Source organism: Thunnus maccoyii, chromosome 7, assembly GCF_910596095.1.
Source record: "Thunnus maccoyii chromosome 7, fThuMac1.1, whole genome shotgun sequence".
Taxonomy (NCBI): Eukaryota; Metazoa; Chordata; class Actinopteri; order Scombriformes; family Scombridae; genus Thunnus; species Thunnus maccoyii.
The window spans coordinates 8101456-8128059 of NC_056539.1; the positions used below are offsets into that span (position 1 = coordinate 8101456).

At 38.6% G+C, this 26604-nt stretch overlaps 2 protein-coding genes and 1 long non-coding RNA gene across 4 annotated transcripts; 1 reads left to right on the forward strand and 2 right to left on the reverse strand.

Annotated features, from left to right (window-relative positions):
- Positions 1 to 11715: 11715 nt before the first annotated feature.
- slc34a2b (solute carrier family 34 member 2b) lies at positions 11716 to 17430 on the reverse strand. 2 transcript variants are annotated; one of them, XM_042417610.1, is made up of 13 exons: positions 17321 to 17430; positions 16773 to 16827; positions 16550 to 16681; positions 16333 to 16461; positions 16052 to 16195; positions 15805 to 15916; positions 15467 to 15662; positions 15274 to 15369; positions 14845 to 14956; positions 14104 to 14271; positions 13696 to 13812; positions 13481 to 13605; positions 11716 to 13375 (listed from the first exon to the last, which is right to left on the reverse strand). In XM_042417610.1, the coding sequence occupies exons 2-13, from the start codon at positions 16819 to 16821 to the stop codon at positions 12821 to 12823; spliced, it is 1935 nt and encodes a 644-aa protein (XP_042273544.1). In that variant the 5' UTR covers positions 16822 to 16827; positions 17321 to 17430; the 3' UTR covers positions 11716 to 12820. The 2 variants fall into 2 exon arrangements, with proteins under 2 accessions (XP_042273544.1, XP_042273545.1); XM_042417611.1 differs by lacking the exon at positions 17321 to 17430 and having other exon boundaries at positions 16773 to 17303.
- On the forward strand, positions 17389 to 24155 carry LOC121901003. Its single transcript, XR_006097158.1, has 3 exons — positions 17389 to 17458; positions 23738 to 23904; positions 24021 to 24155. It is a non-coding gene; the product is annotated as an uncharacterized LOC121901003 (long non-coding RNA).
- On the reverse strand, positions 23738 to 25966 carry LOC121901002 (chymotrypsin-like elastase family member 3B). The gene is made up of 8 exons (XM_042417612.1): positions 25616 to 25966; positions 25370 to 25458; positions 25178 to 25275; positions 24920 to 25048; positions 24541 to 24677; positions 24214 to 24356; positions 23954 to 24106; positions 23738 to 23841 (listed from the first exon to the last, which is right to left on the reverse strand). Exons 1-8 carry the CDS (start codon positions 25656 to 25658, stop codon positions 23824 to 23826), a joined length of 810 nt encoding a protein of 269 aa, XP_042273546.1. The 5' UTR covers positions 25659 to 25966; the 3' UTR covers positions 23738 to 23823.
- Positions 25967 to 26604: the final 638 nt, after the last annotated feature.

The window sequence follows — 26604 nt, forward strand, 5'->3', positions numbered from 1 at the left end:
CAATATCCTTTTGTTTCTATGTTGGATTGTGTTTCTATGGTTGCCAACAAATATGAGGAATAGCCAGTGTTACTCAGTTCTTAACTGTTATTTACAGCTCCGGGTGACTGTTGTGATGATGTGCAGTTATAGCAGTGAGTGTTGTTGCTTGGTATTTGTGGAGCTGTCATTAGTTAAATAAGGAGTTTCACAGTGTAAACAGCACCACGAGGAGCTCCCTCAGTTAGGCGCTTAGCGTGAAGTGTGTGTATAATTTGGGGATGGAATAATGATGTCTCTCCTCTTTCTTCTATCTCTGTCCCTCCTGTCTCTGTCACTTCCTTTAAATGGGGAAAGGTCACCAGAAAAAAAACCATTGCATACTGTTACACGTGTAATGTAGTGATCTTTTAAATGTTTATATAGTAGTATTTTTATTCACTATTATGGATGATATTATAAAGACACAGTTCTAAATCAGCTCAAAGTGACTTCACACTGAATCTCAATTGTGAAAAGGACATGGAGATGTTAGATATAATCTGTCAACACAGTCGTAGTTTAGGCTAAGAGGTATCAATGCTAAAACTTTTTTTTACTAAAAAGCTAAACACTAAAACTTTTCAGTTATATAGAAACAAGACATGCTAAAAGAGTCTACATGCTAGCAGTTCTATCAGGCTGTACTGTACAAAGTACAGCTGACGCTGATTGGAATGTCTTTAGTTTTGCAAGTATTTGGTCATGAATTAGAATATTGAACAAATTAAGATTTTGACCTGATAGTGGTGCTAAATAAAAGTCAAGGAATCACCAAAGTCAGTATGATTCGTCATCTGGGGACCATGAATGCCTTTACAAATTTCATGGCAATCCATCGACCGCAGACATGCAGACATAGACACTGCTAGAGCCACACAGCTAGCATTACTAAAGACGATTTTTTTGTAAAACAATGTATTATCAGATGTGTTTTTTCCAACATAAATGTTTCAGGACACTTTTTTAAAGGTTCTATACGTAAGTTTCAGAAATTCCTTCTCATTAGTGACACCAGTGGCCGTTAAGTGAGCGTATGCTCGCAATCTGTCAACACAAGCAAGCAGCAGTGTGAGACTATTGCAGGTGACGTCTTTTTCCTTGCTTCTCCTTTCCACTTCTCATAATAATGTAAAAGATCTCTAACGTTATGTTTTGCACCGTGCTTCAGCAAAGCATCTCTCACTCCCAGTCAGTCACTGTACGAGTGCACACTCACACACAAACACACACACACACAGTGGCTCCTGCTGTGCTATGGCTGGCTGGTAGTGATGCACAGCTGGTTCAGGGTTTTTTAATACCCACCCGACCCATTATGAGAGCCAATCCACACCACCCAACCCGCAAAAATATGCATTAATCAACCACTCAAACCTGACCCGACCCGCGAACTGCGAAACTTAGTTTACTAACCGTGTTTACTAGACACTGGTAGGCTCAGTGAGTTGTGGCCGAGGAGCAATGCGCTGCGGTTTTGTTGTGATATGTGTGGTGGTTGACGGAGGGTGCAGGGTGTTTCTAGTCGGATAGCTAGCTAGCAGTCTTGTCATTTGTTGACGAGAGAGGCAAAGCAATCGGGAGCTCACAAAAACGTCACATCCTTTTGAGTTTTGCAGAAAAAATTGCTGGAGACCTTCACATAGAAATCAGTCCACAGGCTGTTACAGGCAACCAAGAAAGTCGGGGAAAGTCTCATTTTCTCAGACCTGGATCAGCATCAAAATCTGTGTGTCAGCTATTGAGATTCTGCTGAAAAATGTATTTCTCATGGATTAGTGTCACTACAATAAAACTATTTCCATCTGAAGTAAGCAGGAATTATTCAAATGGTTTTATTATGATTCGTTTTATTATGTGATGGGCAGACTCAATTTCCATTCGATAATTTAATGAGTTGTGTTGATAACACACTGATAGATATGACCTTGAATGGCTGCACTATACTTCAGGTCATAGCTATCAAATACTTTGACCAGCATTACCACATACTGTCAGAATCTCTCAGTTGATTCACAGCTTTCACAATGTTCATTATTTTCTAGTTGAATTAAACTCTCACTGAACCCTCTGGGATATTTGATTAACACAGAGAGACAATAACTTTGACTAGCATGCATTCTTGTTATGAAAAAAGAAAAAGCCTAATATTTGATTTTTAGATGTTTCAGAGTCCTGTGGTTTCAAACCAACTGGCATCACGTGTTCATGACATGCACAAATGTCACAAAAGCACACACACACAATCATGTCTACTCTGTTAATTTTCCACAACAGTAGATTGCAATTTTAGTCTCTGTAATTGTTAATCAAAGAGCTTGATGATACTGTCTGTGACCATCTAATTTAATTTCACTTCTTTTCAAATGGCTGATGTAAAATGCAATTTCGTCTGTCAAAGTCACTACACTGTTAGCAATGAGCGCTGCAACCAATCACTGAGTGCCATTTCAAGTGATCCGAGCGTGTGTGTGTTGAGTTTGCATTGTAAAAACAAAACATATGGCTATTTCTGTAGCCTGGCACTTGAACTTGAAGTGTTGGTGGTCAGTGGATCGTCTTTCTTGGTTATACAAACATTCACAAATTGACCCATTTCAAATTTTTACTAAAAGAAAAATGATACAAGGATGCAGTTTTTCAACCTGAAACTTCATGGCCTTGGTTTATTTTCTGTGAAGAACATGTAAAAAGAAAAAAAAAATCATTGAGTACATGTTCTACAATCCCACGCACATTTATGTACTTTATACAATCTTCAGGTCAGTTTGACCTGCATACACACAGTGACACACACACACACACACACACACACACCTGCACGCGCGCGCGCACACACACACACATACACACACCTCAGTACAGCTTTTGAGATCCTCCCTCGAGTGACACGTCCATATCAAAAGGCTAAATCATTGTGTTTTTTTTGAGAATGGGTCATTAAATGGGGAACATTTCCACTTAATAACATGTACAATGTTAAAATCAGAGAATTACATGTGTACACTATGCTGCCCTACTTAATTGTAACATGCCTAAAAATAGCATATATCTCATACAACCTGAGCTGGACTTTGACTGCATCTGTATCTTGGGACCTGGCAAACAATAGCACCTTCACCCGTTGAACAGGCAATAAAAGGAAATCAAAACAAAATCATAAATATAACAAGCAGCTACTGATGTAATGCTATGGAATTTATTAGAACGACTGATTTTTAGTTTTATCCCACACAATGAGGCCTGTCTTATCTTCATTAGCTTAAAATAAACGCTGCATTCTGCAGTCTGCATTTGACCAAAGAATGGCTTAAGTGACACCAGCAAAAGGTGTTTTTTGGCACAGCCACTTAGTTAATAATGAGCGATAATACAAACAATCTTGTGTGCTATAAACCAAAATTGATTATCTTTTGTTTCGTTAGTAATTGCATGAGAACATTTCCTGACTCATTGCACTAATGGTCACTGCAAAACCTCGTGAATGCCTTGAAGTCACAATTTTAAACAAGTTCAGCCAAAGCAATCTTTGGTTTTTTCCAGCAACAATTAATAAATGGTTTATAACACAATATAATATATAATGACAATGAGTAGTAATAGTTGACAAACACTGTACATTAATAAACATTTAAAGGGGACATATCATGCTTATCATGCTTATTGTGATTTTCTGTCATTTATATACTGTTATAATGTTGTATGCCTATGTTAAACATGAGGTGAACGTATGTAAAATGCTCCCTGCAAGTCAAAAGACAGCGTTTTCTGTAATTTTACCGCTACTTCCCCATCAAACTGACGTGAGATTGTTCGCCTACAAATGGCTGTTTCGTAGCCTTTGTGGTGAAGGATGTTCCACGGGTTGTTCAAGTTGTCCATCCACATGTTTAGGATTAGGTTCAGGCTCAGACATGTTCAGGTGTATTTGAGAAGTTAATAGTTGGAGTCAAAAACAGGAAAAGGGGGCCTTAAAGAGACAGGAGCTAAAAGGGCCTGTTGCAGACAGAGGCTGAACCAAGGGCTGCCAGAATATACAGTATATATATATATACCAGAAAAATGTGCATATGTCGTCTTTAAAAATGGCCCATGTCCACTTACAACTACATTATAGTGCGTTATAAACCGTTTGTTAAATGTTTAATACACTTCTCAGAAATGCTAAATAGGGGGACTTAAAGGTAAAGTGTTACCACTTTGGGTTTGGCAATTAAGCTACTTGTGTAGTTTTTTACACCAGTATGGTAGAGAAGATTATTTTATGTGAAACTAGCTACCTCAGCAGTCAGTAGTTTAACACATATATAGCTAACAGGATTTAGAAATGCTTATTTTCTGTCCACCACAATGGCAACAGGTAGAGACTGTGATATCAACAACAGGATGTCAATAGAGGGATATACTTGCCAAACTCAATACCATAACTGTGGGTATAGTGTTGGTTAACACAGTTCTAGGCACAACACACTAACCAAAATAATCACTTTAACCATAACTGTGCAAGTTGAAGACATAAGCATACTGACACACTCACACACACTCAGTTATTATTAGACCATTAGCCTTAGCTTGGACAGTGAGGTCCCTGATGGGGAGTGAATGAATGGTAGCACAATGTGAAATAAGACATGATGTTATCAGGGTTTCTGGTGCTCAGTATCAACAGTTTCAAATGATACTATCCCTGACTGACTCAAGGTCAGAAAATCACTTAGCCTAAAAATGTCATCAGCTAATATAAGTACTGAATGTTCTCTCAGCACACACAGTCCTGCTCATACTGAGTGCATCAGTGCATCTTTGTATGGGAAGCCTTGAGGGGAAAACATCACCACCCACACTCCTGAAAGTAAGCTACACTTTGTCATTGTAGCTCATCAATTGAGTTTGTCCACAATAAATAAAAGTTGTAATGTTTCCATTGCAATTACTGGCAGCATGAGTATGTGGGGTTAAGGCAACTAGCCAGGAGGAGTTGTTCCTGGACTCAGTGGGAGTCAGTTTACAAGAACTACATACCACTACGGAACTGTTGCGCACTCAGCTGTTGTTGTTGTTAGATTCTAGAGAGACTGCTTTCATTTTCTTAAAAGTAATACATATTATTTAAAGTAGTAAAATAATGAGTTAGTTAATTAATAATTAATAGAATTTAGAGCCTTCCAAATTTCACACCATAATTTATAAATCAATGACAAACCTAGTGGAAAAATAAATAAGTAATAATAATGATAACTACATAACCAGTAATATGATAATAACCATACATTTAAATAACTTATGTTTGCTCAAAACTAGCAAACACTGGTTCCCTGTAGTGTTGGAAATTAGGAAAGACTTTGTTGATTTGAATCGTGCTGTTCAGCTCAAAGATTCATAGTCACTGACAATGCAGTCCTTCATTTTTTTCAAAGCTAAACCATCACAGTACAGTTCAAACGCACACCTATGCACATCAGTAAGCACTGATTTGGTCAGTGACTATAATATTTCAGAACACTAAGTTCAACTTGGGGATTCAGTTTTAAAGGTTTGTTCGTGCCTGCTCTCTTGAGGACTAAAAGATGCTAATTGGGCGCTTAATTAGTGCCAAGACTTGAAGGGTACTCATGCATAGCAGATTATACCCCTCTTGAAGATAGAAAAGAATAAACTTAGAAAATGTACTGAGAATGTCACATTTCCCTACAGCGCTTGAGTACAGCTGATGGTCCTTTCATTTTATACCAAGTAACTGGACTCAATATCATGAATAAAGTTGTTTGAATATGTGTGAGCACAGGAGGAATTTCTTGTGAATTTAGCCATATTTCCACCAAAATACAACTAAATTCACCACTTAATGCTGTTGCTATTGCACATTAGGCCTTTTAAGCAGGTCATGTAAGCAAATATAGTTGCAACATGACCTTTGTAAACAACTGGCCATACTATGTGTACAATGTGTACATTTTACAGAGAATAATGGACAGAAGAAGTGGTTTGAGAAATTCCTACAAACATTTTGTTTCAGTTTTGTTTCACTGTGAAATGAGGTCACCATAGAAATCCATTGTAACCTACATAAATTCAAACTGACAGTCACCTTTGTCTCTGAACCTGCCAACTTTTTACAACCACTTTTCAAGCCTACAGGGAAGTGAGCATTTCATACTAAAAAGATGAAATTTGTGTGTATCTGGTTGTGTGAGTATGATTTTTATAACTCTGTGGTCATGGGTATAATTTGGCTCGGTTGGATAATTGGTCTTTTTCCATTACAGACATTTGGACTTGTCATGAGAGAACAGCACATGTGTAATTAACATCAATGATGGCTCTATTTCCTCAAAGTGTACATCATGTCAATGACCCATCTTTCACAATAACGATATAGTGAGATTGGCTGACCTAAATAGGATGCAATTATTAATAATGTTATTGATTATACCTGCTATGACTTTTCTGTCTGCCAGGCATGGAAAAGGTCTAAACTGGAACAGCAAATAGAGTCACCGCTGAAGTTCACATACTTTACATTCCAGCTGCAAGAGCCTTGAGAATGAAGAACTGATTGTGTCCAAACCGCAGTCGCTGTGTGTCCTCACTTTCTGTGGACCTTCACCCGTCAGCAGCCAGTAATTACACACTAGCCTGCCTACTGCTGTAAAACCATCAATACTACCGTTAATAATCAGATTAACTTGGCCTTGCAACAGACTGGCGGCGATGTGGCTGTTAATGCTGTGAGCAAAGATATACTGTGTCACTACTCCTTTGTTCTTACCTGTGCATTCACTTGAAACCATAGCAGAAGTGTAACAAGTTCATTTATCTATACCTATATATTTATATCTGTCACAAACTTCAAAATAACGTGTGAGGTTAGGTTTGATTTAATGCAGTCTAGGTGACTGTGATAACACATGACAAAATATATAAGCGTCTCATGCTCTCCAGCTCCAGGTGAACTGTTCCCGAGGAAAAGGCATAAAAAAATATAAATGAGCAAAATCTTACCTGTGATGACGCATATTTTTAGATGAGGTGACACAAATCTACTGTGGAACAGACAGCAGTGGAGGTGGTGTTCAGATCTTTTACTCAAGTAAAACTACCAATACATTGATGTAAAAATACTACATTGCAACTAAAAATTCTGCATTTAAAATCCCACTTAAGTAAAAGTACAGCAGAAGTATTATCAGCAAGATGCAATTAAAGTAAGTAAAAGCACTCATTCTGCCCACTTTAGTCCAGAGTTTCCCAGCCTAAAGGTCGGGCCCCCTCCGAAGGTTCACAAAGTAAATATAGGGGGTTGTGAGATGTTCAATGGGCTAGTAAAGAAGAAAAAAATTAATTTGTATTCATATATGGAGTTTTTTCTAATCTTTACTTTGTGAAATATTGGATAATTTTATCTCTTTGGGCCTCAAACATTTATTTAAATGAAACCATCTGAGAAATTTATAGAGGATTCATCTCTTCGGTGGAAGTGCAAACAACTCACATCTAAAATGACATCTAAAACGTGACAAGAAGCCCCAACTAGACACTGCTTTTTTGAGGGTCACAAGCCAAAAAGGTAGGAAGCACTATTTTTCATCTTTAACAATGAACTGTATTTTATAATTTAGAATAGTTGTTCTCACTTATTTTGCCTAATTAGCCTCTTCCTGATGACAGTGTGGGTGCGCACAGACGGTGCTTGATTGACATAATTCTGACCTTACCAGCTATATTGGGAGAAGTTACACCTTTCTTTATCTTTTCTTATTGGTTTGTGATGTTTGATGACTCCTCATGTGTACAGTACAGGGTCTTTAATGTGAGGTCATATATCTGGTTTATTGTTCATCAGTCTGCATTGTGTAACGCTGTTGAACACTGTAAAGTGTATCCATATTTTTATAAACTGGATTTATTTAAAAACACAGGGTAGTTGTGAGGGTGCAAACACTAAGATACAAATGAGAGGATTATGATGTTTGTAGTTCATAGCTCAGTTAATTGAATCAGTATAGCTTTTTCTCCCTTGTCACAGGTATTACTTTTTACATTAATGATGGCTCCATTCTATTCAAGTGTCCCAGTAAGCCGTGTCAGTGTGACAGTGAGCCAGCATGTGCAATACCAGGATCCTGAAACTAAGGCAGCTAAATGGAATTCAGCCATCATTAAATCTACCATTTACACCTGCTTTTGCTCTGACATATCAGAATGTCTTCTGTAAAACGGCCTGTAGTGTAAACTGAAAAACAGGATCAGCATTTGGAGTCAGCTTGTATCCTCTCTCAGATCACAGAAAATCACAACAATAACTTATAAACTGCTTGTTGAAAAAAAGCTTAAGAACACAGTGAGGCTATTTACACTTGGTTTTAAATTGTGTTTTGGTGATCCGAACACGAGTGGACAGCTGAGTCACATCGCCTTTCACACCTGTGTCTATCTACCAAGGTGTCCAGCTGACCACTTGTGTTCAGATTTCATTACAACCACCACGTCCTGTATTGATGACATATTTTCCTGTTACACCCTTGTCGGGGATGCATCAGGACGCATTAGTGTTTACATTACAAAAGAAATGTGGTCAAACTCGTCCCAGACCACCTCGGGAAGTGGTTTGAGTGATCGGATCACAATGCGTCTTGGTGGTCGTTTACACTTGTATTTAGTGCTGTCCACTTGTGATCCGATCGCCCAAGATGCATTTTAAAACCAAGTATAAACAGGGTCTATGAGTTGAAGTTATATATCATGCATTTTTAGATAACATAGTTAATCAGTTAATCACTGAAAAAAATCAGGCATTCTAGTTCATTTTACAGTGAAATGATGGTAATCTGAAATAGTCCTGTTCAAGCTGAAGCTGTTTTATTGTGTGCGGTTTTATTGTGTGCAGTTGTGTGCATGTGAAGATTTAATGTGACCTTGAATGTTCGTAATTCAGTTTATTGCAAATGGAGCATAAGAACAGAGAGCTTGTAAACCCCGAAGAGGAATGTTTTGAAATACTGAAATGATTCAAACTCCAAGAAGTTGAGTCTTAAACTCTAAATGAGAAATAATTTGATATGTTTTTTTCCAGATCGTAATTGGATTCATATTTTACACTTATTGCTTTTTTTAATTACCAGTCATACGTGTATAGTGCTGTAGCTACACTTACCTAAAGATTAAATAAGTTGAACAGGTGAAAATGATGTGGTTAGTTCATGTTATTATATATTTGTGGTGTTCTTGAAACTGCTAAAACATGCTCCCCATAGAGATTATTTTGTCTGTATCGCTTTCCATTGCACTCAACTTGTGTGCTCAACCTATCTGCACTATGAAGCTGGTTTAACATTTATATTTGCTGTCTTACACAGAGAACCGTGTTCACTGTATTTAAATCTGTGCTTCTAGCGCTGATTCTAGCACTGTTCTCCATATTTGCCTTTTGAATTGTGCAACTACCTGATCCTGTTCGTGTCTGTGGTAAAAGTGGAAATATTGCAAAAATTAAGAGAACTGAAGATAAACTTGGGTTACACTTTACGTGAACTCCAGAATCTAACATCAAAAACCAAAATATTTTGAGACCAGCCACATTGCACATTTTTGTTAGTTAATTTTCATAAGGTCATACCTGCCAACATTTAGCTTTCAAAATACGGGAATTTCATTGGCACGTGTGGGGGCTGTAGGAGGTGATGATGAAGTGAAAAATAGTGTCTTACCATACCTGCCAACATTTTGTTTTCAAAATCCGGGAGTTTTGTTTTGGCACATGAGGGGGGAGTAGCGGTGGGGGGAAGATGAAGATAACGAAAAGATAACGTTTTACAGTACCTGCCAACATCTAGGTTTCAAAATATGGGAGATTTTTTGATGGTGGTGGCGGTGGAGGGGGAGAAGATGCCAAAACACTTAGCTTCTTAGTCTGCGAAGTTAGAAATAGTTCAATAAAAACACAGATATGTGTGGTCTACACTAGTCTGTTAGTTAGTGGATTATTCAAGCTTTTTAACCAAGTAGAGTCCATTTGATAGATTTGGTAGTTTAATTCCATGGCAGCAAAATGTTTTAGTGATTGAATGGAAAATAAAATGGTACTTGAGTTGAAAGGGAGCTGTCAATCAAGCTCGATCTGATCATACCCCCACAATCCTGAGCAATGGTACGAGCAGCCAAATTAGCAGTTTCTCAGCTAGGTTTTCTTAAAGTTATGAACATTTATTTTCACTCAGATTGTTGTGGATGCTTAATGAGACACTCAAATTTGATATTGTGTATGCATTTTTACTATTTCAAGCCAAGGTTCCAGTGGCTTTAAACTTTGGCAAATTCTTGTAAACTTAGCTGCTGGCTGAGACAAACCAGCACCTCCTCTTTACCAGCAATACCTGCAGGCAGTGAATCCCATCAGCAGCAGAGGGAGGATGACAGAGGACAGGAGGAAAGACTGCCTGCGCAGAGAACAGCAGTGCACATGCCACTTGAATCGGGTTGTGGTGACAGATGAGTTGAAATTGCATGTCATATGTGGATTGTGTGTGTAGATTGTGTTTCACAGATGATCTGGCAACTTGGGTGATGTCACACAAAGATACAAAATTTATGCATCCATGTGTATGATGATTATTCATAATAAGGGTTGAGGGCCATGCAAATTATGGGAGTTTCCCGGGAGAAACAACAAAATAGGAGCACAGTGGGAGAGGGGCTGAAAATAAGGGAGAAACCTGGGAAAACAGGAGTGATGGCAGGTCTATAAACAGATAAAATGTAAGGACATGTAAATATCTGTTGCGACTTTATGCACACAATGCACAAAACCATCACTCTGTTTGATTGCCAAGTGACAAAATAAGAGCTCCTCATCAAAGAGGGCAAATAAATCAGTATTTGTGAATATGATTTAACTGAATATAAAGATATTATAAATGTGCTGAATTAATAGTGTTATTATAATGTATTGGCTTACATTGCCTGTCTTGACTGATCTGAGATTACCAACAAATAGTTAATTTGATATGGAAACAAACCTACACACTAACAGTCCTGAACTTTTTGGCCGGGATGGTGGCGCCAGCCCTAATAACGTGAATGTCTGTCACTGACTGACAGTCACTGAGTAATGAAGTTACGCCATTGGTTATTTCGAACCAACTGGCAGCAACGGCAGAGATTTTTGAGCTAATAGCTAAAAGCTGTTGTAATATTCCATGTAGAACTATTAAAATGTCACTTTATTAAGTTTAAATATTTTTTCAGGTGAGAAAGTAACCATTTAGATTCCCAACATATGGTCAGTTTATCCAAATAATGCCTGTTTGGAAATTTGCTCTCACGTTTTCAGAGGCGTCAGGAGCTGCTGGCCGGGTGAGACCAGCCAGTCATCTCAGCTCTTGGCAGCCAAACTCCTGAGATGAATGGCTGGTCAATGTCCGTCGTCATCCCGGGACAAGATGAACATGATCTGATGAACTGATCTGTGCAGCTCTTTGGTGATTCACTGCTAGCTCTAATGTCTCCCAGCATTTTAATATATGATATAATTCCTTTTGAGCAATTCCAAGCAATTCTTATTGGACTGAATGGATGCCATTTTTGATCTGGTATCCAACTCTTATAATACATCCATGCTGTAAGTGCACCATGCTAACCAAGCTACCAGCTAGTGTTAGGGTTAGCTCCACCTTCTCGTCCAAATATGGTAACTTCTCATCAATTCTGGCTCCAAAAATCCAAGATGGCGACGGTCAAAATGCCAAACTCGAGGCTTCAAAACCATGCTCAAAAGACCACAAACCAATGGATGATATCACGGTGGCAACGTCCATTATTTTTATACAGTCTATGGTGTCCCATCAACCCCAACTCCAAATTAGATACAGAGTTTCAAAATCTATGAACCAGTTCTTTCATTCAAAAGCAGCAAACAAGAACAGATATGCCTTTATGTGTTCATTCTGAGCAAATTATTCTGGTTTGGAAAAAAACCCATCTTCACACATGTGTAAAAATACTCTAAAAATTGCATCACATAATGGAATCAAGAGGTACCTGGAAAATACTGCTCCAGTTATGCAGTGGTTAGACTTTGCCTGGTGTTTCAGCCTGTAATCCCTCTCTCACAAAGTTACTGTTCAAAGGCACATCAGATATGAAAGCAAGACTCTATTTGCTACAGGAAGCCATTTTCTTCAGGGAAAAAGTGAATCTTCTGATCTATCCTGCGAGGGCTGAGTATCACATGAACTGATCAAAATGACATATCAATAACTATAAATAACTTTGACTTCAGGCCATACATACCAAGCCTGTTATCTGCATAAAAGAGATGGGGCTGGATGAAAAAAAGAGGCAATACAACTGCACTTTAAAAATGGTAAATTTTTTATTCACAAATATTATAAATACTGTAGGATAATAACATTTAAATGCTACATTAAACATTTGGAGTTTAAAGGTTCAAAGTTGAGAATAAAAGCTAAATCCTCTTACACATATCATGAAAATATAAAAATAAGTCATAACATTCGGAACCACCCATAGTTAAGGCAGAGCTCTGGTTTACAGAGGAGTGAGTCTGAACAACAAATTGAAAACATAAAACAAACGCCATATTCCCAGAAACTGCAGGTCCTGGGTTCATAATAATGTGTCCAATATTTCTGTTGTCTGTCTGTACTACAGTGCTTAGTATATCATCCAGTGAAGGGCAATCATCAACATACCACAACCTGAGAAGTGATGGACAATTACAAGTGTTACAAATACATTATTGCATTGAGTATCGCTTATAGATAAGACATTGAATTCAATAATATTAAAGCGGTGTTGCGTTGGCAACCTCCCTTGTATCCTCATCTCTTGACATGGCTGGGTTATCATACATCTGCAGACTCTTCTTGCTGTCCATCTGGATTTTTTCGTCCTCATTCTTTTTGCAGCACTTGCTGCACTTGCAGCACCTGCAGCAGCAGCAGCAGTGTTTGCCACAGAAGCCAAAGGTCGAGGTTATCACGGTGTCCCAGGGCGCCAGGGAGTGCAGGGGCCGGGGCAAAAAGTCCCACGTGCGCAGGAAGCTGGGCAGGTAGTTGGGACAGCGAGACTGCATCACGTTTACAATGATCACAAACACGACCAGCACGATGATGGGCACACCGACGCCGACCAGGGCCTGCCACCCTGCCAGTGACAGGCTGAAAACAGAGAGAGGGAAAACCAAGAAGCACAGGAAGAGGTAAAGGCCAGCAAACCAACGGTATTTGGCCGTTTTGTTCCCCAGCCCTCGGGCCAACCTGATGGGCAGCCGCGTGATGGGGATCGGATACCACAGTAAGATACCCATGATGTTGAAGAAGAAATGGCAAAGTGCAATCTGGACAAAAACACAAGCAGATGACATTCAAACACTTTTAGATCTCACAGAAAATATGGATAAAAAATAAACAGGCACAGAAGGGAAACTTTTTTACTTTCTTACCTGCAGGGAGTTGGCTAGTGTTTCTCCAGGGCTAGCCATAGCAGCAAGTATAGCAGTGGTGGTTGTACCAATATTTGACCCCAGTGTCAGAGGATAGGCTCTCTCAAGGCTAATGACACCAATACCTGGTGAAAGAAGATTGGCAATATATAAGTCCTAGAGTAAGCTTAAAGAAAAGCTTTTAGAGTGACATTATTGTGTAAATGATGACTCACCAACAAGAGGAGTTATAGCTGAGGTGAAGACGGAGCTGCTCTGAACAATGAAAGTCATTCCTGCTCCCACAAAAATTGCAATATAGCCAGTAACCCAGCCGAAGGGGAATGGGAAGTCTGTAGTCAAACAGAAAAACAGGAGGTGAGCAATAAACCTGATGAAGTGAGCACAGTGTGACTGCACACATTATAACTACATGACCAGAGCAAATGAGCATTTCTGTCAAAACAGTATATTTGTGCCTGAGCTTTCTCCACCGACCAACAGGACTGCTGCACCTGTAGGCGAGCCAGGAGAAGCAACAGAGAGGCTGTGCCTGTGTCGCTCATCAAGCATCACCATAGAAGCAGATGTGCTGACTATCAAACAGGCGAGATTTTCATTTGTTTTTTTCTTTGCTTTTTTACCTGTGTTGAGCACTTTCTTGATGACCACAGCCACCTGCCCCTTCAGCATGGAGTTGAGCAGCTTGACGATGAGGATGAGGCAGGTGCAGAGGCAGAGCAGAGACAGAGCCAGGAGAATGAGGCCCACTGCCAGGTCTGGCAAATCAGCATTGACGAAGAGGTGTTTGCCTGTGATGGACAAGTTAAATGATTAGATGATTGGCATCAAAGTGTCCTCTCTGGGCTTGCAGTATGTGACAGTTAAAATTAGCCTCATGTGCGTGACTCACTCTTAAGCAAATCTTCTATGATAAATGGAACTGATAAAAACAGCAAGTCTTGTGTTTTCTGAGTGTGTCCCTGTAATTTGAAAACATAACTGAGGGCAGTATATGAGCCAATACCGGTTTCTGATCTTATCAACCTGGAAGATAGTGATTTTAAAACATGTACTTTAATTGGGGGCAGAAGAAGTGATCCGCTTTATGGTCACGTGGCACTCAGGTGCGTCAGTGAGACGGCATGAATAGACCTATTAAGCAGGCACAGGGGTCAAGGAAGGGTACTAGCTGAGTCACTAAAACAACTCAAAGGTAGTCATTGTCCAAACATCAGAGGGTCTGGATGAAGGAGATTGTTGTAGCGGAATGGCTCGCTCATATTTCACTGGGCTTTGGTGGATCAGGTGAACCTAATTGCTTCGTAAATGTTTTTTTCTCTCTCTCTTGACCATGGGTATTCACAAAATAGAGGCACGCTTACATTTCTCTTGGTAGTCTGTCCAAGTCGAGTTCATCTCGGTCCAGGTCTGGTTTCCATCTTCCCAACAGATGGCACCAGCAGTGCAGTTCTCCACCGTCTTGTTCCAGAAAGACTTAAATGGAAAAAATCCACGAAAACAGCATAAGAGCAATGCGTTAGTTAAGGAGAGCAGATGCCTAATTATTAAGAAGTCAATGCAGCTATGATCATACACAACAATCCACCTTTTATAAAATAACACAGCTTTGAAAGTATGATGTAACAACAGAAACACTGTGGTCACGATACAACAAGGACAATATCAGTCATTAACAGATGAAAACCTGAGGTAACTATAGCTTTATCATGTTTTTACTGTTACTGTGTTATGTTCAGTGTGTGACAAACTGATCATTTATGCATGTGATGCAGCTCTTGTTGATTTCTTACCGTGTTGGTTTCAGTTTTGCACCATATTTTGATCAGACTCTTGTTTCTGGCTTCTAGGTTACCAGTGGCAATGTCAGTGATAACAGATTTGTCCAGCTAGTGGAAGACAAATGTTAACAAATTTTATTTTAAAAAAAGGCATTTCTTGTTAATGTTGCATATTCCATGATGATTTCAATGTCACCGTCTCTACCTGGATGATGGAGTTTGTTACAGGGTCTGTGATGACGTTGAGCAGGTCGGGGGCGTTCTCTCCACCCTCAATGTTAAAGGATTCAATTATAATGTGGGTAAGTTTGTACAGCACGCCTGTGGCTACTTCCAAGGGCAGGAGAATCAGCACAGACAGCCAGTTAAAGAAGTCATGGACAGTGGCACCAGCAAATGCCCTGGAAGTGAGAAAGGACCACATTCTTGAACATATACCAAATACTGTTGCTAGATATCAGTTTCAGAAGTATTGTTCTACTACTATGCTGCATTTCTTTCCCTACATGTGTCACATATTTATCATCACATGCTCTGATTTACCTGCGGAACTCATTTCTATCTCCTGCCTGCATCATAGCCACAATAGTGTTGGTGACAGATGTTCCAATGTTTGCGCCCATGACGATCGGCACTGCAGACTGGACATCCAGCACTGAAAAATATAGATAGCATGATGTTAATAAAATGTAATATAGCTATGAGTAGGCATGTGGATGTGTTTCTGTGCATTTAAGTGCAAGTGTATGCGTGCATCTTCTATTTGTGGTATGTCCATGTGTGTGCTTACATCCAGAGGATACCATGCTGACCACAATGGAGGAGGAGGTGCTGGAACTCTGCACCAGCACTGTGACTAACACCCCGATCACCAGCCCAGCCACAGGGTTAGACAACACAACATTGTCCTGGAAGATGTCACCAGCAGCTTTTCCTGAACACACACGCAAACACCCTCAAGTCAATAACACAGCAGACACTGCTCCATATACATTACATAAGCAGGTTCAACTACACTTTGTAGTGATAATGACCCAAGGTATATAATATAATTCTGCAGATTCATTTTACCTCCGACAAGCTGGAAAGCAGAGCTGAGAATATCCAGGGAGCAAATAAACACATAGAGAAGTCCAAGCAGCAGAATTAACTTCACAATACCAGTCAGCACTCTCATAATCTTTCCTTTTGTATCCAACTCTGTCAAAAAACACAACAAAGTACTGAATTAGAGTCAAGTTTTGCAAAGGAATACACACTGCGCAGTGAGAATGTCGAGCTGCCTCACCTGACCACTTGATCCCTGTGTCTTTCAGCTCTGGGAGATCCCAGGGATTCTTGTCATCTGGAGCTTCATTCACCAGGTCCACGGTGGAGTAGGCCGGCAGAATAGCCGAATCTTTAGTTGGAGTGCTGTCATCTGAGGGAGGGCAGTAAGGAAATGTTAAAGAAGAAGGTGGCATCAGTACAGTTTGTGGAGAGTTTAAGTATCCCAAAGAAAAAGGACATACCGTTTAGACTGTGGGAGGAACCAGTCTCCACTTCTGGTCTAGGAGCCATGGCTACCTGGAAAAGTTACAAAAATAAAACCAAATCAAATCTTTTTCATATACATGAATTCATAAAATTACACAATTAGAAGCAGCAGGTCAGCTAAAAGAACAAACAGGTGTTGGAAGTGGAAATTATGTGCATGTATTACTTGTGCTGAGCACCCTTTCAAAAACGAGCTGACTTTTTCCAACGCAATAAACATAATGAACCATCCTCAGTTGGACCAGCTTTATGTATGATAAATCATGGAACTAAATCTCTAAAATGACCGTGATAAAAATGAAAATAACACAGAAAAAAAGAAACATCATCTTATCAACGTTAAGGCTCTGCGAGAAAATCTGAATAAAAAATATCCAGTTGTCTTTCACATTCCCCTGAAATTTCTCCATCCTCAAATTAGTTGCTTCCTTAAAACTTTTCTCGATTACAATAGTTTCACATGTTGATACAGTATGTGAACATCTGACTTTTTCCTTGATAGTACAATGGTAATGATACGCACCTGGTTATCCGGAGCTTCACCTGGGTTACCTGTTGCTCACATCGAGGCTGAGCGCTGCTTTTATAGCGCCGCGCTGAGCTCACACACGCTGCATTCAGTTCAAAGGTCGTGCACACATGTGCGGAGTACGAATGACTGGTAGGTGAATCTGTATGTGGGGCGCGCTGTTTAATAAAAGCTCACCGACCAAATGGTTTGAAGAGCTGCTCTGAAAATTAATATTTATCATATAGCCTATTTTGAATTGGGAGAAATAGGAAGTTGCCACATACAGCACAAGTTTCTTCTTGTACATCTCATTATGTATAATAACACTTATAATGACGCTGGTATAGCTAAAATATATAAATCGCCTATGTGTATAAGATTTATATTGTTGGTCAGCACCTGTCTTCAAGGTTTTTTTCTAAGCAACAGGTGTAATACATAGCACATGTGTGTAATACAATGATGAAATCAAAGACCCTGCCCCCTGGTGGCTGTAAATCAAGCACTAAGCTGTGCTTTTTTCATCAAGGGGTTGCAAGAAAAAGTATGAGGGGTCACCAAATACTTCTGTTCCACAACATAATGTATATTTTTCTAAATTTTCAATCCTTGAATTAGAAAATCACTCTGCTCATGTCCACACCAGAGCCATAACCTGCGATCAGGGGTCACAAGTCCATTAGCTTATTTTTCAGTGGACACAAGCCAAAAGAGTTGGGAATCATGCCAACTTCATATCGATCCTCTGCTGCATTTTGTGTTGTTAAATGTTATACGAAAGTCTACATATTTTTATGTTCATGGTCTAAAGGTTAAGTGTCACACTGGAGTAATAGCTTTTCCATCTTATACATTTCACTATTTGTACAGTGTCTTGTAATTTGAGCCAATATGTGACTGATCACAAGTGTGACTGTAATATGAATACTGTTAAAAGCAGCTAGTATAATGCATAAAACCATCTCTGCTTGCAGGCATTATCCGTACCCACTCTCTTCACACAGGTATACATACACACTCTCGATCTTTTTCTCTCTCTTAATCACACACAGACACACACATTTACAGCTCCTTAGATAACACACACACACACACACGCTTGTATGTGGACATATTTATTGCTTATTAGGCTAGGTTTATAGCGATATGACTGTAACATTATGGCATATTACATTTAAAATAAATAGTGTGAATATAGGTTAATGATTAAACTAGGAGCATGTTGCGGTTACTCCCAAACTGCAATAAAAAAATCACTAGAGGTTTAATATTATGCTTATAAAAAGGGTTCACTGAGTTGATGCAGAAGAATAAACTTTAATAACTTCAAGCAGATCTATGTCTTGTTAAACTTATATTCAGTAAATTATTTGGATATTTAAAAAAAAATAATGATTAATAACTCTCATCATTCATATTTGGTATGGAATACTTGCTTCAATGGCCTTTTAAGAGCAGTTATTGAGTGTAAGGTAAATGTAGGACTTTTGCGTGGGTGTTTCAGCAAGACTTACTCACATATCTTTTGAGGTTATATGTTGTTCTGAAATTGAACTCCAAGGACTTCAATCTTTGAAAATGAATTCCAGCCTTGAGAGTACATCAAGATACATTCAGTCTGCTGTCACTAGAGTAGCTTTTAAAGTTTAGATTTGATCCGTTTATATGTGCTAAAACATTTTTTAGATCAGCTTCTTCATCTTTCATCACTTTTAAGACTCAAATATATGAGTAAAAAACATTCCTGTGTAATCCTTAGTAACTGCTTAAATAATTAAAATTAATAAACAAAAATCAGAACGTATTGTAACATATTTTAATTTGCTTTATTTTCCTAAAGGGTGAATAACCTGATAGTCTACAGTTAACAGGTACTATGTTATCTAGCTTCAAAACAACAGCTCAAAACCAACAATCATTATACTTTACTGCTTGACTACAACAGAAACGATAATCTGATGGCAGGTCAGACAGTATCAAGTACACAGTGTTCAGGCAAAAAAACATCTGGCAGAAAGTTAAATAAAATAGATAAAATATCCACTCAAAAACCTCCCCACTGTACAACATTCAAAATGGAACATGATGAAACAATGTGCTCCATTACAGATGCAAACATACAGTCAACACATACAAAAAATAATACTCACTTACTCATTTTTATCAGAATAATACATCACATGGTCACATAAGAGCTTAAAAAAGTAAAAACATACATTTCTTAAATAATTTGAATACTTCATTTTATTGATTACAGCAGCAGAACTGACTGAAACCCATTACTACATAAAAAATGTGCCAAAATTTGAATCTGTATTTAAATGTAAATGAATAAAAAAACAATTATGCTTTTTATAATAAATGACATATAACATTTATAACATATTTATATGTTAGTTTTTCTTTGCACATTCTGACAAGTGAAAAGAAAATACATTTGAAATTTTCTGAACAACTTCACTTCATTTCTGAAACAACAACCATGCAAAATGACCAGCAGCATCACTTTAAAACTTGCCTGAACAAACTATGTGTGTAAATGCCATAAACATACAAGTACAAGTATTTAGTTTTATCTAATTTCATTCAATTTTTGCTCCACTAATTGCATGCAACATAATTCTGTGGTGACAATGCCTGTGAAGTGTAATAAATCACTAGGAAAATGTAATTATTTCTTCAAAGGTTGCATAATTGCATTTCACTGGGATTAATTATTAGCCACTAATTATTTTGCAGATAAAAGACAGAAAAGACAGATACTGAGCGATATACAGATGTTTTTGTCTCTGGGTAAATAAAAACATAAATTGAAACGAACAGTTGCTGGTGGTCTTTCAAAAAAATAGTATGACATCAAACGTGACTTGATATCCAGAAATGAAAATTGCGCAGACATTGCAGCAAACTGTTTGACACCACATGGCACTGTTCAACCACAGTCAGGATAAGTGAGCACTAAAGAGGCACACTGAATTGGTTAAAGCAAAGGGGAGGTCTTTAGAAATGTGCAATAAAATATAGTCTTTTGTTCACTTGATATAAATTAAGGCTGAAATTCACAGTTCATATTGAGGTCCATGACGTATTTATCGATCATTAATTAAATATCTATCTAGCATGAGTCACTGATAGTTACTGATAATTTAGTGCCAGAGGCTTCTGTGCAGTTATGACCAGTAATATTGGGCAATATTAATATTAGTAATATAATAGTTATTTGATTGGTTCTAACAGTGTTTCTAGCTCCGTCCTTGACCTATACAAAGTCTACACAGTAATGTGATATGATCTGCGCATGAGACAAGACTGAAGACTCACAGTCAAGTATAAAGGAGCATCTTAAAGTGGCTGCTTTTTACAATTCATCTAGTCATTTATTGACTAGTCCATTAGGTTTGATGTAATGGTTTTTTCCCCCATGTGACTTCAGGAGACCCACATATGATAGAAAGATCAGCTGAGGCTTACCTTTAACCTTTGGAATGCTGCTTTCATTGTACCTCCACCCACACGCTAATCAAAATACTGCGTAACTGTTATTACCTTCTTCTTCTGCAAACCCAGAATTACTTTTTTATTTTAAGGGAATACATTTTGACATCTTTCTTTTTTAATCTATCTGCAAGAACTACTTTAAAGTCTTTACACCACACCTCTCCTGGTACAAATCAATATACTGTATTAACCGCCTCATATAGTATGACACATCTTCAGTGTTTTGTTTTGCTTATGAGAATTGTTATGGTATCAGAGTCAATGATTGTCCTCAGGTCCACTGAGTTGATGCCACTTATCTGCCATGCTGGCATAGTCCACACGGGGTCAAACAGTTTGCCCTCTTGTTACTACCAGGGGCCACCCTGTAGTACTACACTGTGAGCAGACTGTGCTGTAATCCATAAAACCATAAAACTCAGCTGTTAGAACTGGTTGAGTCTCCGGGGGCGGTGAGACTGAGCAGCCATCAAGGTTATGACCACAGTGTCACTCAGTGTGTGGGATGTGAAATACACATACTGAGCCACACTGTGTCTTTATACAGGTTTCGTCCAAATATTGTAAAGAGACAGTTTAAAAGACTGAAACAAACACTGACAGTATATTTTATTAAGCCTGTTAGAAGAATAGATTATGTGTATATGTTGAGGCAATAATGATAACACATCCAGTCATTTAACAGCACGGAAAACACCCTTTTGTCTAAGATTGTAGGGTAAAGTTTGGCGTCTGGATGTGTTGAAATAATGTGAAAACACATAACCTCATACAAAATTAGTTAATATTTACAGAAAGAATGCAGCATAAAGCATATCTAGGTTCTGTGTAATACCAAAATGTATTAGTGTCTTCTCAATTATAATGTTCTTGTCAAGTTGAGTGAGACCCCTCTGCCTCCAAATGGCCAGAATGTGATTTCAGCTACTGTAAGCTATTACAGTATGTATTCTTTTAAAACCAACTTATCAAAAGCAGTGAGAATGCATATTGTACAAATGTCCATCATACTTGTTGGAGTGCAGAAAATTGCATGTGGAGCATTACACGCTCACTCTGTGTTGTATGTTATATAGTTTATTGTGCACCGAAGCACACAGGTGGTGTTGAGAATCAGATGGGGTCTCATGACCCTCCTAAGAAACTGTGCAAATGAGGAAATAATCATTAACAGTTTAACAATTCAAACATTTCACCATCTTTCAGAGGTTACAATGCAGTAGGAGCAGCAATATTCTGACAATATACAGAAGAGTTAGTTAGATGACAGTAGTCTAATGACATTATTGTAATGGCATTGAAGAGTAACTAAAGAGAAATCACTTTCTATTGAGGTACATGTCATGTGTTTGATGTCAAATGTGGGTAGTAGAAATCACTGCAGTGTGGTCTCTCTGCTCCTTTTCTCTCCACTGAGTGGAGCTGCTGTGATGCTATCAGCTTTGAGCAGGTTCCCACATCTACCAGCAGATGGGGATAAACAAATGTCAAAAGGTTTGTGTTCATGTCATTGCTTGAAGCAACACTTCACCCATCTACAGATTATATTCCTTTCAGTGAATAGTGTATTTGTGCAAGGCTAAACTTCAATATTTGCAAAGGAAATTCTCTCCAAAAGCTTGAAACCAGAGACTATAAACTCTTATATACTGACTCATTTAAAGACTGATGTGTTGGAGCTGCTGAGGCCATTAATGTTTGTTTTTTACTTTTACATCAATTTTAATTTTAACTCTCATTTTAAAATGAGTCTGGATGTGACTGATGTGTGCTTCTCATTGTCAGTAGAGCAGATGTGTGTTCTCTCTTTACAGATGTGAAATTTAGCTTAAGTGATAAATCAAAGATGAATGAATTTTTATGGGATGTTACGATGTGAGTATCTGAGGCAAGATATTCTTCAGTATGGACAGCAATAATCTGATGAAATCAGATTGGAAATAGAAATATAAACAACTAATAAATATATATGTTCCTGACAGTCAATATGTCAAGCAAAAAATGCAGGCTTATTACAGATGTAACCATCTAAATGTTAATATTGTAGCTTTGTACTTATTACCAAACACTTTTTTTATAAAACTTCGCTGCTGTCAGCATACACACAGCTGAAAGGCTACAGTAAATGATATTTCCAGGCTTTTGTTCCGTTGATCACTCTAAAAATAAATGTAGGCCCTTTCAGACATGATATATTCAAACAAATTTGAGAACTTGTTATGTACCAGTTATATTGTGTTATTATCATCATCTATTATGCTAAAAATAACAAAGACGTGTCAGAAAGTGGATGTACATTTGTCAAAAAAGTGTCTCTAATTGCACCTGTTATCTGATGCAGCAGACTGCTGAGGTCGTGCATCAAGGTAACCTATTGCTGCTATTTATCTGATGTGAAATGCTGCTTTCCAGCTCAGCTCCCACCTGGATGTATCATACAGTGTGTTCACCATGGCTGACTCTTGGCCGACCTTGGTGATGATTGATAGGAAATACTGATGCATAAGTCACCCACGCACACTGATGGGCAGCCATTCCTCATTTTCCTTATCACACAACAGGAGGGGAGGAAATATCAAGTGGTACGGTGCATTTTTACAGAGGTGGTGTGACTTTCTACGCTTTTCTAACATATTCAGAAATGCATGAAAAATGCAGATTTTGTTTTATTCTGCATGCTGCAGTGCTTTGCGTGTTGTTGTTTTTATGTGACTTATTAAAACGCAGGTTCAACAGTTCATGAGACACATGTTTATGGTACTGTATGAATTCATTGTTGAAATGAGTTTTAAATGCAACTATATGCATTTACAAATAAGTGTTATATTACTATATTCAATTGAAAAACTGGCATTTCAAGTATTTCAGTTTTTAATTAAATTTAAATATATTGCATCCTCTTATTTTCTGATGTTTCTTTAATGCTGACAGATCATCATTCATGTTTTTGACCCTGATGTGAAACTTGAAAATGAGCAGACGAGCAGGAGTTGATCAATTGACATCCAGAGGAATCCTCAGTATCGCAGCATGACCTGAAGAGACAACAAGAAGATTTTTTGAGTGCAGTACATTTCTGTTTCTCTACAGACACACAGGTGAGGTATTGCTATAAATCAAACAGAGCAGGTGTATTGATTAACTTACATCACTGAGCCACTCGGTGAAGGCAGAGGTGCGCGTGAAGACTGTGGGCTTCTTCACCTCATTGCAGGTGCGGGAGGAAACAAAGCTGGTGACGCCCTGAACGTACCACTTACCATCCTGACCCAAACAGTTCAGAGGACCTCCAGAGTCTCCCTGAAAGAGAGAGACATTAACATACTGTAGTATAAAGTAGCCTATTGTGTTCATAGGCAGTTCAATTCTGACAGGAACAAGAGGCTTTCTCTAGGTGCCTCACATACATTGCATCCAGATACAACATCTCCTCCTGCACAGATCATGGTGGTCTTGACGCTGATGCCCCACCAGTCACTGCGGCTGCACACACTGTGCTCCACCACAGGCAGCAAGGCCTGCTGCAACTTATCAGGCATGGGACCATGGGCTGAAACACAGAGAGGATGTAGCTGGTCAACAACACATGAATAAATCATATGTTGTGTGTAACAAGCAGAGTGTACAATGCAGATCGTGTTAAGGCAAGATTATCACCTGAATCACCATTTGATTTTCTATACAAATTAAATACGGCAAAGACAAGATAACAGATGAGGACACAGTGACATTACTGTAAAGGTTGCCCCAGCCGGAGATGTAACACGGTGCCCCATGAGTGGGGATCTCTCCAGCCTCCGGGATACAAGCCAGGCCAATGCTGTCGTTCATAATGGGGCTCTTATCCAGCTTCAGCAGGGCAAGATCATTGCTGAGAGAAAATAGTTCTAGTTAGATATTCAGTGATATTATCAAATACATTGAATAGTTGCAGTGTATGGTTAAATTGCTTATATGACTTTTTAATTAGCTTTTGGTTCTTTGCAACGGGTATAAATTAACACATAGTATCATTGATGCTTATATGCTTATTAAGGTTGTCACAGGGGACACAAAGACTAACTTATGTAATGGAGAAATCATTGTTTTGTTTGTCCCCAAGAATAAACTCACCCATCAGCCACATGGTCAATATCCCACTTGGGATGGACAATGATGCGCAGAATGTCTCTGATCTGTTCAGTGCCCTCTTGTTGGCTCATGTCATGCTCTCCCAGAACCACACGGTACACATCTCCTGGCCTGCAAAATACATACTTTCTATCATTTCAGGGCACATTTACAAGTATTATATCCCTTATAATTTACTACACCTCACACATAGGAATTCACTGCTGTTTCAGCCTCACAGCTTGTCTTAATATTAGTCACCAGATGCAGTGCCCAGCAGTCAGCACCCAGCGAGGTCCAATCAGAGTTCCTCCACAAGTGTGATGGAAACGGCTGCCGTGCTTCACCTGCAGGGAGATCTGAGAAAAAACAGTCACTGTGAATGAATGGAAAAATAATTAAATAAGAGAATAGTTATTTATTTCACAAGTGAATGTGAAACATGGTGGTTACCTGCCAGGGCCAGCTATGGGGACGGGCATCCTCTCCATTTACTACCCTATTGGTGTTGGGCTTGACAGCAGGTGTACCACATCCAAAAACTAAAAACACATAGTAAAGGATACCACATTGCATGTAAACTTTGATTTGAGAGCATGTACTGGAGCTAACTGACTTACAGTAATGTTAAATCTGTATTTATTAACCACAATGCTACTGTTCTACTGCTCAGTTTGACCTCTCTAACCCCATACTCACCATATGCTACCTGGAGCAGCAGGAGGGCCAGTGTCTGCAGCATGGCGTCAGCTGGTAGAGTAGATACACACTCTCTCTTTCAGCTCAGCTCAGCTCTCTTATACTGTACCTCCTCAGTGTGTCCGTCAACACAAACAGTTTGCATTGAACCTGTGGAACTCTGTTATCAGCATCCACTGCCGATTGTAACTGGGAAAAACTTCCTGTTCCACAGATGCATCAGTCAGTCTGCTAGACTGCAGCTGCACCACACTGAGCTGATCTGTCTACTATGGGAAAAAAATGGGGGTGTTCAAATGTGAGCGAGACAAGCCTGAGCCTCTGCAGTTTAGACAAGATTGTGAATGTACATGTGCCTACAAACAGTACATGTGATGTGTGTGTGTGTGTGTGTGTGTGTGTGTGTGTGTGTGTGTGTGTGTGTGTGTGTGTGTGTGTGTGTACAGATAATTTCCCAGCACACCATTTTGCAATACAGTAGAATAAAAATAATATAACATACAACTGCAAAATCCAGATGTGAGAAGTTAACTAGAGATATTCTGAATTTAAGAGAAAGAAACAAAAATCTTGAAATTTAAATAATAACTGCAACATCTATGCACTGAAGTAAAATCTCATTTTGTCCCCTGAAATTAAATTACAATGCCCCCCAGACTTTTATATTACATTACATAGTTTTTTCCAGCATGGGCTATAATACTATATTACTCTGGAGCAAATATGTACATTTTCCAGTGAACTATAATCCAACAGTTGCATATTTAGACTGTGTAAGGAATGAATAAAGCACAGTAATGTGACAAGATATATCAAAACCTTTTACTATTACTACTAATAATAGGAATAATAAATCTTCACCACACACAAAAAAGACAAGGAAATTGAGAGCAGATAGGTAGACAGTCTTAAAACAGTTCAGTCCATTTTGTAGCTGATCTGGAACTTTCAATTGTATCACATGATTTTCCACAGCAGATGGATTTTGC